Raw genomic sequence first — 18,977 nt, 5'->3', positions numbered from 1 at the left:
AGAGAAGTTTCTCTACCTTGCTCTGCTACGAGGCACCAGCACTAGGGCGGGCCGACGCATTTCATACGTCCAAAATGTCCGTTTGTGTCGGCCCGCGGATACCATTCGATACACGGATCGTTTGTGTCAGGGTACCTCCAGCGGTGTGGATGCATTTTATTAACGGAGACAGCGTCAAGCTCATTAATGTTGTTTTACGTTCCGTCGAGGACTGCCGTCGCCGATTAACTATTCCCGCGCGATGACGGTTGTTTCCGCGCGCGCCCAATATATTCGCAAGATTCGTCGGCATTTCGAGCGCGCGGGAAACGACCTGCGCGACAACGATGTTTCCCACCCCGCCGTGGCTATATATGGTCGACACCGGCGGGGGTGACGGCCACACCTCAAGCTATAGCATCCATCCATGGCCAACCACAACCGTAGTTGGGAACACGTTGTTCAGATGTGCCGCCACCTCCACCCGGATGAGGACGAGGAGGTAGTCGCCGTCGGCGTTGAGGCCAAGCAGTTGGACCGAGAGGCGGAAGCGGCAGAGCGCACGGAAGGGCGCCTCGCGACGACCAGGGCGGAGATCGCCAACACCATGGTCGATCTCGCCGACGCCAGGGCGGAGCTCGCGGAGGCGCGGGCGGCCATGGCGGCCCCTCCAGCGGACGATGACCCCCACCACAGTGCCGGCCGCTCGAGTGCGCCGGCGTCCGGTTCGTTACGGTCGCGTCCTTCGAGTCCCTGGGCGGGGACGCATCGCGCCGTCGAGGCTTGGTTGGCGGAGGAGGAAGCCCATAGCTATGCGATTGCCATGGCTCGGGGATTAATGTGCTCCGACCTGGACTAACTCGAGCATAGGGGCCCTTCTCCCGCGCGGGTCGAGCAGGAGAAACGGGAGCTGGCGGGCGCCATCGCTGCCAGGGACGAAGCAGTGGCGGAGGCGGCTAGGGACAGGGCCCGCTTCCTCGCCCAGCTGGCGGGGTTGCAGGCGGCGGTCCAGGCGAAGGAGGAGGCGGAGGCGGCGGCCCAGGCGGCGACGGAGGCGGAGGCCAGCTCTATCGCCAGGGCAGTCCTGTGGGACTCCTCTCTGGCCGAGGCCCTCGAACGCCGCAGGTGCCAGGAGGAGATGTACGTTCGCTGCCGTGCGCGGCGCGTGGAGTGCGCGAAGCGCTCCCGCTTCGACGATGGCGCCGGCCCTTCCGGCGGCCAGTAGTAGGCCGCGCGACTGCGAGTAACCGAGGCGGGTGTAAGTCGCGCGACGGCGAGTAGGTACGGCCATTGTAGTTTTAGGTAACTCGACTAACCATCTCTGTAAAGATGGCCCTTTTGGCCAATTAATAGTAATGAACAAATATTATGGTTACCTAGTCACTGCCCATCGGCCCCGGATGCAACGAACGCGAACACTTTCCGCGACAGCGCAGCGTCCGCGGAGACGCAAACCTGGCGCATATTTGGGCCAGGTTTGCATCGCCGCGGACGGCCCGGTCACTATGCGTCGCCCCGCTGGAGGAGGGTCCGGACGCATTTTCGGTCATGGCGGTCGCAAACGGTCGCTCAGCGTCTGTTTGCATCGCGCCGCTGTAGATGCCCTTAGAGAAACTTTAACGGAGGCGCTATATAGCGTCCGTCGACCGCTTGTCCCTCATGGGAGGTGCTGAAATACATCGCGTTTCAATAAGCAGCAAACACTAGCCCACCGAAGACACTAAAATACAGCGCGCGACACCAACTCGACCAACAATGATTAACAAGGTCAAACAAGTCAAACAAATAGACCAATAAATGATTCTAAAATCTCCAAATCTCAACTTAGATAGCATAGTTCAAATAATGATATGGTTCAAATACAAAATGATAATTCCACACAACCAAGTCCAACACGAATTTAACTCAAATACAAACAAACATATCATTTGTCAACATCTTCATGGTGTAGTTGGCTGTCCTACCTCTTGGTGGTTCAATCGTATCCTCACCAGGCATCAGGTAATATACTACAAACTCATTTTTTTTCTTCCCCATTTTTTATCACCGAAATCAGAGTGTGAGAAAGAAGAGGCAGCATTCATACGTGCCATAAATGTCTCGTCGTCAACACTACATTGCAGTTGAATGAACACATCATTGTCTACATTCATCTATCTTAAAAGAACAACAAAAAAGAGGCATTTTTTACCTTGTTGTCACTTGGTCGAGCAGGTTGCGCACGCTAAAAGTCGCTCCGATCGATGCCGTCGGCAGTGGATGGTATTGAGAGTTTGGTAAAGGAGATCGAGTGGGGCGATGAAATACGACTATCTTGGCCGCCTTCTTGGTCAGCATTTGGGTGCCCGTCGTGCGACCGCGGTCGGGCGCTCTAGCCCATCCTTTCGACGCGAGCAGCGGCGCAGGAGGCACGACGCATGGCTGTGAGTTCGGCCGCGGCGGCATGAATAGGATGTGGGCGGCGCCTGTGCCGACAGTGTTAGGGTTTGTTCCGTGCGGCGGCAGAACTGCTGCGCCGGTGCCGGTTGTGGCGGGGACCGAGTAGGGAGGGGTTGGCAGAGTAGCTGAGGACCCGCCCATCGCGGGAATGTCGCCAGATACCACGCGGAGGTGAAGGGGAATGGATGGCGTGTGAGCAGGGGAATTTTCCATTAGGACGGTTTTGGTGTTTGCGCACGAGCCACGACGATAGCATGCGCTCGACTAGAAGCGTAAATTTGGGACATCGGAGGACGTAAAATGGGGCGTACGAAAAAGGTTTGCAGCTCGCATAATTTTAACGTGTCTGCTAGAGGACGTAAAACGAGCATCAGCGGTTATTTTAATGCAATAGGTGTTGAAGTTGCTCTTATCATGGCTTTACCTTGAGGGCAGGTCGGGCGGGTCCCGCCCGTCATGGTGATAGGATGAGAAGGCCAACGTGGTGGTCCAGATGTGTGTGGTACCGGGGACACGTACTGCTACGGGCACAGGCAGCTGGCAACCCGCTACCATAAAACGGGTGGCTGTTTGTGGGGTAGGACCGATACCTGGGCCACATGTCAGTGAGTCTATGAACTCTCAGATGGCTGGCCCGAGGGAGGTGGGGCCGTTCGGGTGAGCGGCAGCAGGACCAGACCAGGTTGGAATGGTCTGTGAGATATTTTCGGGGGCGCGTGTGGGCCAGGGGAATCAGATCCAGATCCCTCGTGCGGGCGGTAAGTACGAGGTGGGTGCATGCGCTGCGCTGCCGTGAAAGTGGTTAACAAGCTGTTTTGCTCCAAATCATCGGTGGCACTGCACGTAGCAGCGCGCGCGTTTCTTCGTGATCATCACAGGGTAAAGACAATACATGCGCGCATCATCATACAACAGATGTCACGCAGCTCATCAGGTGACCGTGAACACGTGCAAAGCGCTCGCGGAACCGGTCGTGAATCCATTTCACGAGTTTGGATGCATGAGGCGAGTGCTCGAACATGTGTAAAGTATTACGACGTAAGAGCATCTCCAGTCGCGTCCCCCAAACCGTTCCTCAACCGCGCCGGATTGAGCGTTTGGGGGACGTGTTTTGTTTGTGCCGTCTTTGGGGGACGTCGCTCCCCAGCCGCGTCCCCCAAACGCCGCCCCGAATCAGAAATTCAAATAGATGCATTCAAAAGAGATCGTTCCCGCCGATTCGTCGCGATCAGAGTAGCGGCGATCGATCAAAGAAATCTTGAGCGCGCGATCATATTACGGGCCGGTGGTGCATGCAAATTAGAAGAAAGGGAAGGGGTTGGGCGACGGCGTCGTATCCTGAGTCGACGCGAGGCCGTCGAGCACGACGACCTCGTCGCGATCTGCTGTTCTTTGTGCATGGTGCGTACGCTCGTCGCCGACGCAGAGGCCGACGCAGTGTAGCGATGAAGACGCGTCGACTGCTCTTCTTCTTGCCGGCCTTGCCGTCTGCCGCTGCCGGCCGCCGCGTCCGCCGCTACCCGGACGCCGCGTCATGGACGCCATTTTGGCTTCGATGTCGTCGAGAATCGGCCTTTGAAGAAGTTGTGCGCCGCTCGCGTCGCGGAGACATTCCCTACGTCAACGTTCTCGGCGGGGACATGTCGTCCTGCGTTTCTTGAGCTCCGGCTTCTCCTCTTGCCTCTTGGCTGACTCCGCCCACCTTTCGTCGTTCTTTTCGGCGCGGGAGAGAAAGGTCGAGGAGACGTCGGCGAGGCATTTCGTGATCGACGCTGCATCTTCTCGGACGACGCGGCGTCGGCCAAGGCGGCCTTGGCAGCCTTGTTGCCCGATAGGACATACTGTCGAAGTTGCCAGCGGCGCGTCCAGATCAATGGCGTCCTTCCCCTTGGACAGCGACAGGCGCGTCAACCGCCATTTCTCATTCACTTTGAGCTTGCTATAGCAATGCATCAGCGCGAACGGCTTGTGACCTTCCGAGTGCCTCGAGTACAATTCCATGGCCATATCAAACTAACCAAAGGAAGCAGAGTCATTTCATCGAACACAATGTAGGCGCTACGGATTTTTCCTGTGCCGCTGACTGGTCGGCCCCGCCACTCCCCGTCTCGCTTTTCGTTGTGTCCGGCGTCCCCGGTGCGTCCCCTGTGGGACGGGGACGGGCTCGGGGCGCTGGACACCGAATGGGAGCGCGCCGGACAAAAAAAGGCTTTGAGGGATGCGGCTGGAACGCATTTTCTGTCCGGCGCGCCCCAAATCCCTTTGGGGGACGCTTTGGAGGACGCAACTGGAGATGCTCTAAACGAGTGGAAAACCAAAAAACCTCGAGTTTCCTTTCGCGGGATCGTGCCAAGAGGCTCTGCACCCACCCTGGCGTCACTCTCGTCCGTTTCAGTTCAGCGCGCGCTAGCGGACAGGGTCTGGCGTGAGCCATACGGGCATATGCAGCCACGGCATGCATGCATGCATGTCGCGCGCGTGAAGCGGTGACGGCCGTCGTGAGGGGCGGCAGACGGACGGCCGGGCAGCGTCCCAGGTGTTGAGCCGCGGGCGGCGCTGTTGGGCCATGTGGCCGCCGCGCCGCCGATTTTGCGTGGACAAGTGTACGTCCCAGGGTTTCCCGGCCAGCACGGCGGCGCCGCCTGCGCGCGCGCTTTGGCCCCGGCCGCCTGGTGGGTGGCAGGCTGGCAGCTCGGACGTGCGCCGCGCGCGGCGCCTACTTCTTCCGGCTCCAGACCCGCTTCATGGCACCACAGTGTTTTCTGTATACTTCGGTTTTTTTTCCTTCTCTGATTCTGATAGCGAGTGCTAGCTACCGCGCGCTCAGTTAATTAAGCGGCAGGCAATTACACATGAGAAGGAAAATGGGTGAAGATTACGTGCGAGAGGTTTTTGCTCGCTTAGTTTGACTTGCGCAAACGACAGGTGAAGTTTGGTGGTTACCGGTTAGGTTGGTTTCACCGAACGAGGTTGTACTTGTACACAACTCTGTTAGAGTCGTATGCGCGCGGCCGGCTGCTGAGGCATAGGAACTCACTCATCCCACTGGTATGGTCAAAGCGTTTTTCAGGTTTCGCGAATCATGTGCCCTAACCAGCAGGCCAACACATTTGGTGTGATCGACCTGGCTTGGGGGCTTGTGGTCTGATCAGCATGGAAAAAAATGGAGTACTGTCTGTTGTTCATTAATAAATAAATGACTGGTCGAGTCCTTCTTTATACATAAACGTCACAGAGTCATCAAGCCCAAAGCAATTTTTTTACATCATAGGACAAATGCATCTCGTTTTCACCCTCTGCCTAGGTCACATCTCACAAGGAAAGTGTTTGGCTCATTGCTTAGGGCATCTCCAGCGGGCGGTGTCCGCTAGCGTCCGTTTGCGTCGCGTGGCGGACGCGACAAAGACTATTTTTGTTCGCGTGTCCATTTGCGCCTGGGTGTGCCTCCAGCGGCCCGACGTATTTTTGCGTTGGCATGAAATATGAAGTTTGAAAACAACAAAATAAAGAGATTCAACTAAGTCATAGTCCTTATTACATCCAAATTTTAAAAAATCTACATGCAAATAAGATGGTATTCCTCTAAGCATGATCTTCATGGCCAGCCAATGCCCACTGATGCTTAATCAGATCCTTCTGCAGCCGTTTGCACACGTTCTCGTCAGTGACTTCTACATTCATATGTAGATAGTTCTTCCAAGATAAAGCCCCAGGGAGTGGCGCAACTAGCTCACTTTGGAAGTCCCAGTGGTTCTCATTGCGGCCATCAGGACGCTCGTTCTCAACGATCATGTTGTGCATGATCACGCAACATGTCATCGCCTCATGCATGGTCTTCAGCGACCATGTTCTTGTCGGGTGACGGATAATTGCCCACCGAGCTTGGAGCACACCAAATCCGCGCTCCACATCTTTCTTGCAAGCCTCTTGCATCTTGGCAAACCTCCTCGTTTTCTCGGAGTTTGGATTACGGACAGTCTCCACCAGTGTGGCCTAGTCAGGGTAGATGCCATCAGCAAGATAATATGGCTTGTCATATTCATTTCCATTGATCTCATAGCTCACCCGGGGAGGTTTGCCTTGCATGAGCCGGTTGAAAACGGGTGATCGGTGCAACACATTGATGTTATTGTTGGAACCGGCCATGCCAAAGAATGAATGCTCAATCCATAAATCTTGAGATATGACAGCTTCAAGAATGACAGTACGCCCCTTGCATGCCCGCTGTACTGACACTGCCATCCAAATGGACAGTTCTTCCACTCCCAGTGCATGCAATCTATGCTGCCAATCATTTCTGGGAACCCTCTAGACTCGTTGATAGACAACAGTCGCCTTGTATCCTCAACAGTTGGCTCCCTACAGTAATACTATCCGAACACGGCAATCACGACTCGGCAAAACCGGTACATGGACTCAAGGCAGGTGGTCTCACACATTCGAAGATACTCATCGAATATATCAGCAGCCATTCCATATGATAGCATGCGAATAGCGGCGGGGCATTTTTGGTAGGAGGTGAAGCCTAGCGCACATGTTGCATCAGGCATGCATTGGAAGTACGGGTCGTAGTCTCTGACGCCCCGGAGAATGACCAAGAACAACTCCCTTGACATCCTGCACCGGCACCAGAACATTTTTTCCTTGAACACCGGATCGTTGAGGAGGAAGTGGTCCTTGTGGAGCCGGAACTGCCCTTCCACTCTGTTGCGCGGCAGGTTTTTTGAGCGGCCCTTGACAGAGCCCTGGTGCACCGGCCCCTCATTTGAAGTGAATTCGTGGATCATAGAGGCCGCAGTACTTGCCAATGTATGCGTCGACTGATCGGACTCCTCGTCGGAAGAGGAGCCAACGACCTCGGCGTGGAACTTCTGCAGCATCTTCCACATGTCCATCTGCGTGGGAACGAAGTGTGGATCAATGGCCGCGCACAATAGCGCCGAAAACAGGAGAAGAAACCTACCGACGCAATTGACCGAACAGGTCGTGGGCGGCGCGGAAGGGCGGCGCAACCGGCAGCGTTTGGCCCCAAAACAGCCGGCAGGTTCACGCTCGAGCCAATCCCGAGTAAGATCGCGCTCTCCCACGCGGCGACAACTGAGCCGGACGGCGAGTACTGCGACGCAGCGGCGGGACGACGGTGGCTGGGGTTGGGGTGATGGCGTCGCACTAGGGCAGCAAAGAAGGGGAAAAGAAGCAAATCGAAACGGTCGATTTCGTTGTCCCTAACTTGCGGGACCTGGTAGGAAAAGCAGGACGCTCGGCGCGACCGCGCAGCATCCGTGGAGACGCAAACCTGGCGTATACTTGGACCAGGTTTACGTCGCCGCGGACCGGCCCAGTCACTATGCATCGCCCCGCTAGAGGAGGGTCCAGACGCATTTTCGATCACGTCCGTTTGCGTCGCGCTGGAGATGCCCTTACACCAGACGATCAAATCCGGGTTTGACAAGACATGACTCCTCTCTCGCAAAGGTTCCATCATTTGGACCCTTCGTGAAACAATCGTCTAGCATCGTTTCTCCACGGCGCGCGATCTTGAACTTAGCGCGCGATGCAAGCAACGCAAAGAGACGGCTGAAAATTTCTTCTACTACCTCTGTTCACAGATAGATGTCTTAGATTTGTTAAAATTTAGATGTATGTAGACACTTTAGTGTATAGATACATCTAAATTTAGATAAACATAAGAGATATATTTATGGACTGAGGGAGTAGAATACATCCAGCTTAATTATGATTTTCTTTAGATGATAACTAGAAGGATACCTCGCGCGTTGCAGCAGGAATCTTCTAAGAAATTATATTGTCTAAATGAAATGGTATAATACATATGTAATATAAATTTTCTATAGAAGTATACAATATTCAATTGGTTAAAATAGTTGAGATGCTAAATTTAATTAATATTATTTTTATATTTGATGGCTATAATATATTTTAATCAAAAAATGACGACATAGATAGCTTGCATGCAAGGATACATCAATAATGAATGTTAGTGGCAGTGACATGGACATTTGATTGGCTAATGGAATAGATGATGTGGACGGCTTGCATGTAAAGATAGACTAACATTAATTGTAGTTAGTGGGATTTTGCTTTATAAGAAGTATAGATAAGAAGATGCAACGCGTCTTAGGCACCCATATAAGCTTCCGCCGCTGAATCGTCGCCTGCAGAGGTAATATCCACACCTTCAATTCTTTTTCATTTCCATGTGAGAAATTTAATTCGGTTCCAGAATGCATGTGCTCTCTCCAACTAACAAACATATTTTGAGTTGTCAAAACTTTCCAAGAAAAGATCGAGTTTGTACGCATATCTCAACAATCTATGTGCGTTTGTACAGCAAGAAAAAACAATATCCTTTATAGTCAATGTAAATAAGACAAAAACCGGAAAGCAAAACATATTTCACAAAAAAAAGGCTTATTTTTAGCACCAATCTTATCTTTCTACACTGCTCAAACAACAAGTTGATTTTTCATGAAAATAATTTGGGCTGATTTAGCATGTGAAGATACACACATGAATTTTTTCATAGAATTTTTTAACATTTCAAAATTTCTAAAAGGTAGATTTAAAAATAAAGGGAGCATATACACCCAAGAGCAAAAATATCACCCCCGTTGTGTAAATCTACAAAGATGTTATAAAATCTTTGTGCGTAAATTCAATTTGACTTCCGGGTGCATATGCTCCCACTACCAAAAAACATTTTTCAAAGTGGCAATAAATTTGGACCAAAAATTTTACATGTACAACTCCACGATTTATATGTGGGTTCACCAAGTTTCACAAAACTGATATTTTATGTGGTCTATGTAAAAAATAATAAAATATGTTGTGAAAAATCTTACTTTTAGTATTGTTTTTTATATTTTTTTTTTTACATACACCACACGACAAGTTGATTTTTCATGAAACGACTTTATGGGTGCATACCACGTGAACATGCATGTGTGAATTTTTTGTTGCATTAAAATGTGTCAAAAATGCATTTGCTTCTTTGTGGCACCAGCTCAGGGTCCACCTACTACTCTTGCAAGTTTTAGGATAACAAAATCTAGCTTCATATCCAAATCAGCACACACCTTTCGTTCAACTTGTGCAGTTTCCTTGTCAAAATGAAGAGGAAAAACAAATTAGTTGGAACAGTGAAGAGCATGAGAAAGTCTCAACAAGTTAACTATAGTAGCCAAATCCCGCAGAAAATACTAAACTATCCATTTGACATTTATTTTTTTAGTTTAAGCGCTATAATACAATATCTACCTACAGTACCACTACGATCTCTCCCATCAGTAGTTATAGTGATAATAGAATTCGCCTATTTTCCCTCTGCCCCAAAACCTTTTTGCTATTTTCCTTCAAAAGAAACGTCCCAACTTCCTCCATTTTTTCTTCTTATTCCTACCAACTAGTAGTACCTCTATGTTTAATTTCTTTCCACGAGAACTAGCGGCTTCCAAGTACCTCTTCTCCCCCTATGCTTCCATGAATAACCTCAAAGGCAGTGTGGCCCATCCGAGCGACGGAGCCCCTGGCAAGGCGCTAGTGATCCTCTCGCCGGATGGCCAGGCGCACAACATAAGATGCTAGTGTTCTATGTCATCTTGTGTTGCATATTACTATAGTTGGTTATTATCATTGCCAACGTCGTTTGTGCCCACCATCGTCCTCTTCTGTTAACTCAAACCTCCCTAGGCTTTGCTGGATTATGCTCCCCTACTCCGGCTGGACTATGAGATGCTCAATAGACGAGCTACCACTCCCAACGGCAAGAACAACTGCCTATCGATCAGCGCCAACGTGTTCATATTTTCTGAAATCTTCACTACATGAAGCTAAATATTGAGCCACCAAACATGCATTGTGCCTAGTAACAAGTAAGCTTAAATGGGAAATAATCTAGTGACCAATGGAAGTTTGTGTGTGAGTGTAAAAAATGGAAGATAACTCCCAAATTCATCTTCACCATCTTCCTCTTCTACCAAGCATGGTCTTGTCATATTATGCTCGCTACCCTCTGGTTGGACTATGCGACGCTCAATTTCGTCGAGATTACCCCTCCCAGAGGCCATAACAACGGCCTAGCGATCAACACCAATGTGGCCGCGCTCGCAAAAGTCTCCACAAGATGAAGAGGGGGTTTGAATTACATGAAATGCATTGTTGTTGGTAACAAGTAAGCCTAAATGGGAAATCATCTATTAAGCGATGGAAGTTTCCTTGCGAGGGCAAAGAAAGAAGGATACCTTCCAAGTGCCTCTTCGGAGTGGCGAAGCTACATTCTATTTAGGAGAGCCGTTGCCCCCTCCCGCCCATGAACATTTTGCGAAGTAACCCCACACATGCCCCCACCCCTAACAAACATACCTATCTCCGGATGTACTTCTAGTGCCATCTGTTTGCCTGGCAGGACGGCTTCCCAGTGTCGGTGCACGTGCAACTTGGCCACCATATGTACAACTACTTCGACATCATGGTCAACAGGCCACCGTGGCGTGGCGGAGGGCCATGGAGGTGGCGGCCCATCAAGTTCGAACTCTGCGGCCGCTTCCGGACTAAGATCGATATCGCTTGGTGGATCTTGTACAAGTATAGTGCAAACCACGCTACACTCTACGGCTCAAGCCGCCGCCCTGCGGATCCCTCGTTTTCCATGCAGTCTGCGACCCAGCATTATTCTCCTATTAGTTTCCCCTCTCTCGCCTGCTACATACTCCCTTGGTTTCAAATTAATTGTTTGCATGTATCTAGGACTACAACATGTCTAGATACATTCCTCTATACCGGTTTATTAGGATATCACCCATTTAGATATAAAAACTTTGAACATTAATTTCATCGACAAAATATAACATATATATTAAAAAAAATACTATTGAAAAGTTCTTTTGAATATAAATCCGGGGAGTGGTGTTTTGGACATGGGATCATCTGCTCCCTATATTTTGAAATGCATCTTACACATATTTTAAATTTCAAAAAAATTGAAACAAAAAATTCGCACGTACATCTTCACGTGCTACGCGCTCACAAAGTCGTTTCATAAAAAATAAACTTATCATGTGATGTGCGTAAAAAAGACAAAATTCAGTGCTGAAAACAATGCTTTTCACAGGATAAGTTTTCTCTTTTTTTACATAGGCCACAAAAAATATTATTTTTTCGTAAAACTTGACGCATATACATATATTATGGAGATGTACATGTAGAATTTTTTGTCAAAATTTTTCCACACTTCAAAATATGTTTTGTTGGTAGAGGGAGCATACGCACCCGGGAGCTGAATTGAATTTCCGATAAATCCGATGGTATAATCTTTGTGGCATATATCTCACATTTTGGTGACCAAATTAGTGATCGAAGTTTTTATAGAAGTGTCTAGTACCCTAATAAACCGGTATGGAGTGAGTATCAAGGATTGAATGTTTTATGAAGATTGAAGGTATCTCCAGGATTTTGAGTTACACGGCATGTATTGTGGCTGGTAACAAGTAAGCCTAAAGCAATGAAAGTTCGCCTGCGAGTGTAAAAAGGGAAGATAAATTCCAAGAGAGGCCGTTGCCCCCGTCCCCCAATCCCCAACAATATTCTGCGTAGTAAGTTAGTAAACCATCCATTTTTTCCTTTAACCAACGTCAAAAATTAACTCCACTAGTGATTTACCTCCATTTCGAAAAAGAAAACTATACCGCCACTGATTTACCTACGGGCGTAGTCAATTCAGTTCTGCAGCTAGAGAACAACCAAAAGTCCAAAACTAAGCTAGCGAAGTAACTCTCTCGGTACCGCTAGAAAAAGAAATTGTGAGCAATTCAAAGCAGGACAGTGGATGTTGGACATATCAGCGCGCAGGCAGGCGCATCTGGAAGTTTCACTTTGAACAAGTTTATAGACTGTCTCAAACCGAACAAAAAAAATATTTTTGGTGTCTAAAATGGGTCAACTCAGTCCTAGGCCCGGGTCACTGTTCTTTAGATCGTAGGACAAAAAGCATTTGTGTAAACAAGCCTGCAAGGACCAAACGGTTGGTTTCGTTTTCGCCCTCAGGGTCACAGCGCTCACAAGATAAGTGTTGCCACATCGCTTACACCATACGATCGAGTTTGACGACAACTTTCGATCTCCAGGCTACTAAGCATTGTCCCGTTGAGTTGAGCGATGCAAGCAATGCATAGTCGACACAGCTGAAAATATCCTGCTGCTCCCGTTCAGCTCAACTACGATTCTTCCATCGGACTGACCTGGTTGTGTTAGATACTAAAGAGGCAGCACCTCTCGGTATCCGTCTAGTGTATGCCGCTGCCGCCACTACTGACTCTCCTTTGAATCGTTAATTAGTACGGTATATACAGTCGTCGATCTGCTGTAGAAAACCTAGAACAGGGGGAGAGGTAGCAGATACTACAAGCTAACGATGTGTCGCTACTGATTTTACCTATGTGCGTAGTCAATTCAGGTCCGCGGCAACAGCAACAAATAACCAAATTACGCCGACCAATTGACTCTATGGTGCTGCCAGAAATTAAAAAGTTGTGAGCAAGTCGAAGCTAGAGAGTGAGACGGGCGGCAAGAGCGCATCACGGCTTTGCCGGCTAGCTGCACACATGTTTGTCTGCCGACGCAGGCGTATCAGACTTATTCAGACATCTTGTCTGGTTAGTTTCAGCAGCGGCGCCGCGCGCACCGATCGATGTCGACGCCTCTGGTTTCAGGAGCTCCCAAATCGGAAAGCTCCTCTCCGCAGTTTGATCGACGTTTCTACGCGTCCGTGCCAGATGCTACCAGTCGTGTCGTGTCGACCACACGCGACAGAAACCGGCAGAAAGTACTCGATTTGTTTAGCACATTATTAGACCAAGTTTGAATATTTTTCATCAGAAGTTCAGAACAGAGGAAGAAGCTGGAATCGGTCGAGTTCATGGAGTAGCTGGCCAACACTCGAACGATTCCACCTGCATGCATGAACCACGCGTCGTGCGCCGGCGACAGTCGATAACTCGATGTTTCGATATATGGGTGTAGATTATCAGCGCACTCTCGAGACTTCCTCCTCTCAGGCGTGCTTGCACATAGACGCTGCTCCCGTTTTTCCTCTTGTCTTTCACTTCACGCCAAGGAGTGCCGCACACGTGCACCTTGATGAGAATACGAGATACTATTCTACGTACTGAACATTCAGGAATGTGTGTGCTAACGTTTGCATTAGTAGCAGGCGACAGTGGCAGGCGACAACAGGCGGAAATTCCATGGAATCCATGAGGTCCAATGATGGAGTGAGGACTAGATTGTGTTTTCTCCAAAAGTGTCTTTGGCACATAATCACCAGTGCATCTGATTTTTAAAAATCGTATTATTCAGATTTCATAAAAAGTGAAGTTAAATGCCCATATACGTATAAACATTTCGAAGGTACGGTATAATTTTTGGAGAAAAATATGTTTTATTTTAAGCTATAGAAAAAAGATAAATTTCTGACAAAATCTACCTCTATACGTAGTTATATATTTTTCCTGTAGCTTAAAATACAATGCAATTTGTACGAAAACTTCACACAAATATTCAGAACATGTGTATGTATTCGTGTAATAAATGTGACGTTTTTTGAAACATAAATATATAATTTTTAAATATTTTGAAAACTGGAAGCAGTGATGCTCATGTACACCAAATCTGCTTCCGTGTTTTCTCCTCTTTCGCTTTGATATTTTCAAACGAATGCTGATACGAACATGCGCATTACCAAATATATGGATACGTAGCCAATATTACTCGAATTCAAGGCAGGTATACGTTATAAATAAAGAGCCGTACTTTCTCTCAAAAAAAGAACCCTTGCCTTTTGTTTAGCTACCATGGCTCTAGTATGGATTTACGTTTTTAATTATGTTATACTGATTCACAAAATTCCAGCAAGTTGATATATTATGATTACGTACAAAAATTATTGGATGTAGATGGACTGTAGCCCAGAAAATAACCCATATAGCCTATAATTACTGAAATCTCGCGGTCCATCTTTGGTGGTAGCTTGGGGATAGCATTGAGGATAAAGTTTAGTCCCACGTAGTTAGTTGGAAGAAAGTTAGAGTGATTTATAAGGGATGCACTTTTAATTCTCCCAACTGAGTGAGAAAAGAAGTAGTCCTCGCGCACTTCTCCTCCTCCATTGCGCGTCTCATATGTGCGCCGCGTTTCGTAACTCGAGTTTGAGTTCAATACCGGTTTTGTGGAAGCCTAAGCATGCTTGCCGGTTCGGTCGGCGACTTCCCTCCCTAACTATACCAGGCGACATAACATATCTAGAACATGGGTGTTCAATCTGTCTCTCTCACGACCAAGTTTCTTTTACGGTGCTGCTCTTTAAAGTCGGCCCATCCCGGCGACCGTCCGGGCAAGCAGGTCTCCGAAACCCCGCCCGCCGAGATCCTGCACCGGAAGATGGTCGCTAAGATTTTTGGGGAGCGTCTCGGCACAACTGCTCGCTATTGTTCAAGCTTTTCATCGCCGGTTCGTCTGTTTCCTTGTCAGATCCGGCTACTCCGACTACACCATGGAACACAACAACAACAATAGCCATGATGATGCTGCTGCTAGAGCGATCTTTCCGGTGCCGACGTACGTGTTTAATCCTCTCTTTGTTTGCACTAGTACTTACTCCATATTCAACGCGCTCTGGAGACTTCCTCCTCTCAGCAGCCGTACTTGCACAAAGACACCGCTCCCGTTTTTCCTCTTTTCTTTCACTTCACGCCAAGGAGAACCGTACAAGTTTTTTTTCTTCGAAATATGGCATCCCAGCCTATGCATCAAGTGATGCATACGGCCTCTTTTATTAGAACTTTGACCAGCAAAAACAAGCAGTATTAGGTTCCCTTATTACAGTTCATGGATCACAAAGTGTCTCAACAAAAATTAACCATCTAAAAAAGAGTAACATGCCGCGCCTTTGTATCAACATGTCAATCGTCGATCAGCACACCAGCCGTACTGGCTGTAGAAATCCCGTGTAACCGTTGCCGGTCGATATTAAACAAGTGCACCCTGATGAGACGTCCTACGTACTAAACAATAGGGCATGTATCATGTTAGAGAAGTTTTTCTTCTCTTACTAGTCCATATTATCTAGAGAAGATGCTAATTTTTTACTATTAGTATCTAGCAATTAATGAAAATCAATTTGTCTTAGTAGAAAATTAGGTAGAGAAGGGAAGATATACGGTACAATGAAGAAGACACCTTCTCTTATTTTTCTAAGAAAACATCCTTTAACTAAGGGAAGAAAACTTTGTCTTTCTTCATTCTCTCCTCCAATTAAACAAAAAATTTCAAGGTAAAAGTCCTTTTATTTAGCTTGAGACTCTATCACCGTGGCTCTAAGTACGTATCTATTTTTTTAATTTTCTGATTCACATGATCCCAGCAAGATAATACATTATGATTACTTAAACAAATTCCGAAATTGGGAGGAGAAAAAGACAAGAGCTGTAAAGCGGCATAAGAGAGAGGAAGAAAGATAAATGAGCAAATTCGATTTTTTTAGCATTATTACCTATAAAAAAGCTGCAGGCTTTCGCTCGCACGAGAGGTCTCCAATGCACTGCTCATGTGCGGATAAACAGTGCCTCATATAAACAGTGCCTTGGCCTTTTTTTCTAGTAAAATTTTTCTTTAAAATTTCCTAATTTTTTACATTTGAGGACAGTAAATCTTCAGCTTTGACAAAAAAAATTGACAGTAGTTTGTCAGCAAAAAGCTTTATCTTTGACACTAATTGTTCGACATTACCTACTTGGTTGTATTTTGGTGAGGGTAGTTAAGTATTTCATTTTATAAAATACTTTATCGATACAAATCTTCAGTTTCCAGTAGCTTACCGATGTTAGTATCAAATAGTAATTTTTTGAGATGTCTAAACCTTAGTTCTTTTGCACCTCTACTATAAAAATAACTGCTTTATCGTCTAGATTCTTTTGTTCGAAAAAATATTAATGCAGATTTAAAATATACTCCCTCCGTCCCAAAATGTAAGGCGTCTAAGGATTGGTCAAAAGTAAAACCTTACAAAATTTGACCAAATATTTAGAAAAAAATATTTACATCTACAATATCAAATTGACATATTAAGAAAATATACTTTAGGGTGAAACTATTGATAATGATTTAGTGTTGTAAATATTTATATTTTTGTGTATAAACTTGGTCAAACTTTAAAAACATTGATTTTTAACTAATCCTTAGACGCCTTATATATTAGGACGGAGGGAGTACTTATTATTTGGTGAATACTACTCCCTTCTCCTACATTGACAACATTCGCAGCCTATTTTACCCAAGGAAAATATTAGTGTGTTTGTCTATGGTGCCATCAGAAAAATGTATTTATTCCACCGCCTGTCGCCCATTTTACATGGGAAAATTCTACCGTCTTCTTCTACGATTGTCTTCGAAAAAATATACTTTGCTCCATCTTCCACCATCTTTGTCAGCCGGCGAAAATACTACCATCTTATTTTTGTAGCAACCGTGGAAACCAAATACTTCACCATCTGCCGTTTTAGTTGCCAAAAATACTACTACCTTCTCTATGTTTAAAAATAACTTGCTCTATCATCGGTCACCTTTTTCAACCGCGGCGCATTGCCTAGCTCCGGGCACTACAACTGTAGTGTGGTATACTATCCTATTTTTTCCATCGCCCTACAATTATTCGGTGACTTTTATCCTTAATACCCTATTTTTTCATAGCTTCATGATCACCTACGGGCACTGGAAATAAATTATGGACAATGCCTCTACAACACTTGTACATTATTTGAACGGTGCTTCCGCACCATCACTTCTGTAATATTTCTATAGTATTTTAACCAACAGCCTAGATACCAAGGGCACGGTGTATTATCGCGCCAACCTTCCTAGTTATCATCACGGAGAACATTTTCCAGCTTTTTCCTATTTCATATGTTAAAGGCAAATCGACTTAATCCAACGTTTCGTATCTTTTTTCTAACATTCTTTGAAGGAGTATATGTTTCCGCTTGAGGCGTACAAGATGAAAACCTTCATATATGACTCCTAGAGGGGGACACGGGCTAGTTAACTATCTCAATAGAGTATAAGGACATCTTCAGTCTGTCCCCGCAAACAGATCAAAAGTGACAGTTTGTGTCCGAACGAACAAAAAATGCGTCGGTCTCAAGGCCATCTGCTCGACGCAAACTGACAAGTATATTCGTGGTGACGTATTTTCTGGACCAGAAATGTGTCACCGTGGACACAACGCGGTCAGCGCGCGTGATCGCTTTCTCTCGCCCGGCCCGCCTGGCAGTGGGTGCATGTTTCATTGCTTGTGCCTACCACAGCCGTTAGCGCCACCATCAATGGAACACTTAGGCTACGGCGTCCGCGCTAGTCCTGGCGCTCGACGGCTGGACTTCTGCGCCGCCATAAATGGCACGTGCTTGGAGCCCCACGCCATATTGAAGGCCTCCGTTTCCACCGTCCTTTAAATGGACACCGACAAGATCCTGCCATCGCCCACACCTCCCTCAACAAACACCCTTCTTCTTGCCACATCTTGCTCCTAGCACGCCAGCAGCCACCGCCCTCGTCGACAAAGCCATGGGGAAGAAGGGCTTCCCATGGAGGCACCCGAAGAAGGACAACGTCGAGGCCAGGTCCTCGGTGGCAAAGAAGAAGGAGGCGAAGCCACTCAACTGGTTGCACGTCCGCATCAACGTCGCCTAGGCCCTGTACAACAGCAGGACGTTGTGCGAAGGCTGGGACGACGTACACCTGCCCGACGGGTGGATCGTCGGCTACCAACCTGTGCCCATTAAGCCGGTGCCATGTTTGGGCCTGGCGCGGCACGATGAGATTGTCCATAGGCGGTCCCTCCTACCGCTGGACCTCCGCGTTGACCCCGTATATGCCGTCAACTCCCCAATGTGGGGCGCGTTCTCGACGATTGAGTACGACCCGAGGCGGCGGTCTGGTTTCCTTGGCGACGAGTACGTGTACGGCCAGTCTCCTTGTCCGCGCCGGGCCCTAAGGGACCTGAAGTGGAGGATGTGGCTCCGCCTAAGGCCGAGGAGCAGCTCGTCGGCAGCAACGACATCTCGGGCGAGGAGAACCGGGATGACACCGATGGCTACATCGGCCTCCTACTGTACGAGGCGCAGAAGGCTAGGGAGGAGGGCGGGCTCGACTAGCTCACCGCACAGCCGTACGAGCTGATAGATGAGGAGGCGACGAGTCTCGTCGTCATAGCTGTCGGAATCGCCGCCGCAGCCACAGCCCCGGTATGCCACCACGCACATGCCGACAGGAGGAAGAGGATTTCAGGCTAGCCTTACAGGCCTCTTATCCTCCTCCGCCCAAACCATCGCCGTGGGATCAGTGGCCTGCGCCGGTAGCGTTCGCCCCCACTGGTATACGACATGCTGCCGCCAGTGCCCAACTGGCCATGGGAGACACCGGTCTTGGTTAACCTGGCAAAGACGATGAGCAGTAGTCATCGGTGCGTAGGCTAGGGTTTGGAGGCACGT

The 18,977-nt window shown here is 48.0% G+C and overlaps 1 protein-coding gene across 1 annotated transcript; it reads right to left on the bottom strand.

The window, feature by feature from the left end:
* Positions 1-6,788: 6,788 nt before the first annotated feature.
* LOC139838214 (uncharacterized) lies at positions 6,789-7,313 on the bottom strand. Its single transcript, XM_071827595.1, has one exon. It carries the CDS (start codon positions 7,311-7,313, stop codon positions 6,789-6,791), a length of 525 nt encoding a protein of 174 aa, XP_071683696.1.
* Between the last annotated feature and the right edge of the window lie 11,664 nt (positions 7,314-18,977).

This window comes from Lolium perenne, chromosome 3 (assembly GCF_019359855.2).
Source record: "Lolium perenne isolate Kyuss_39 chromosome 3, Kyuss_2.0, whole genome shotgun sequence".
NCBI lineage: Eukaryota > Viridiplantae > Streptophyta > Magnoliopsida > Poales > Poaceae > Lolium > Lolium perenne.
Note: the sequence above shows the minus strand (reverse complement) of the source record. Positions and strands in the feature narration are given on the sequence as shown.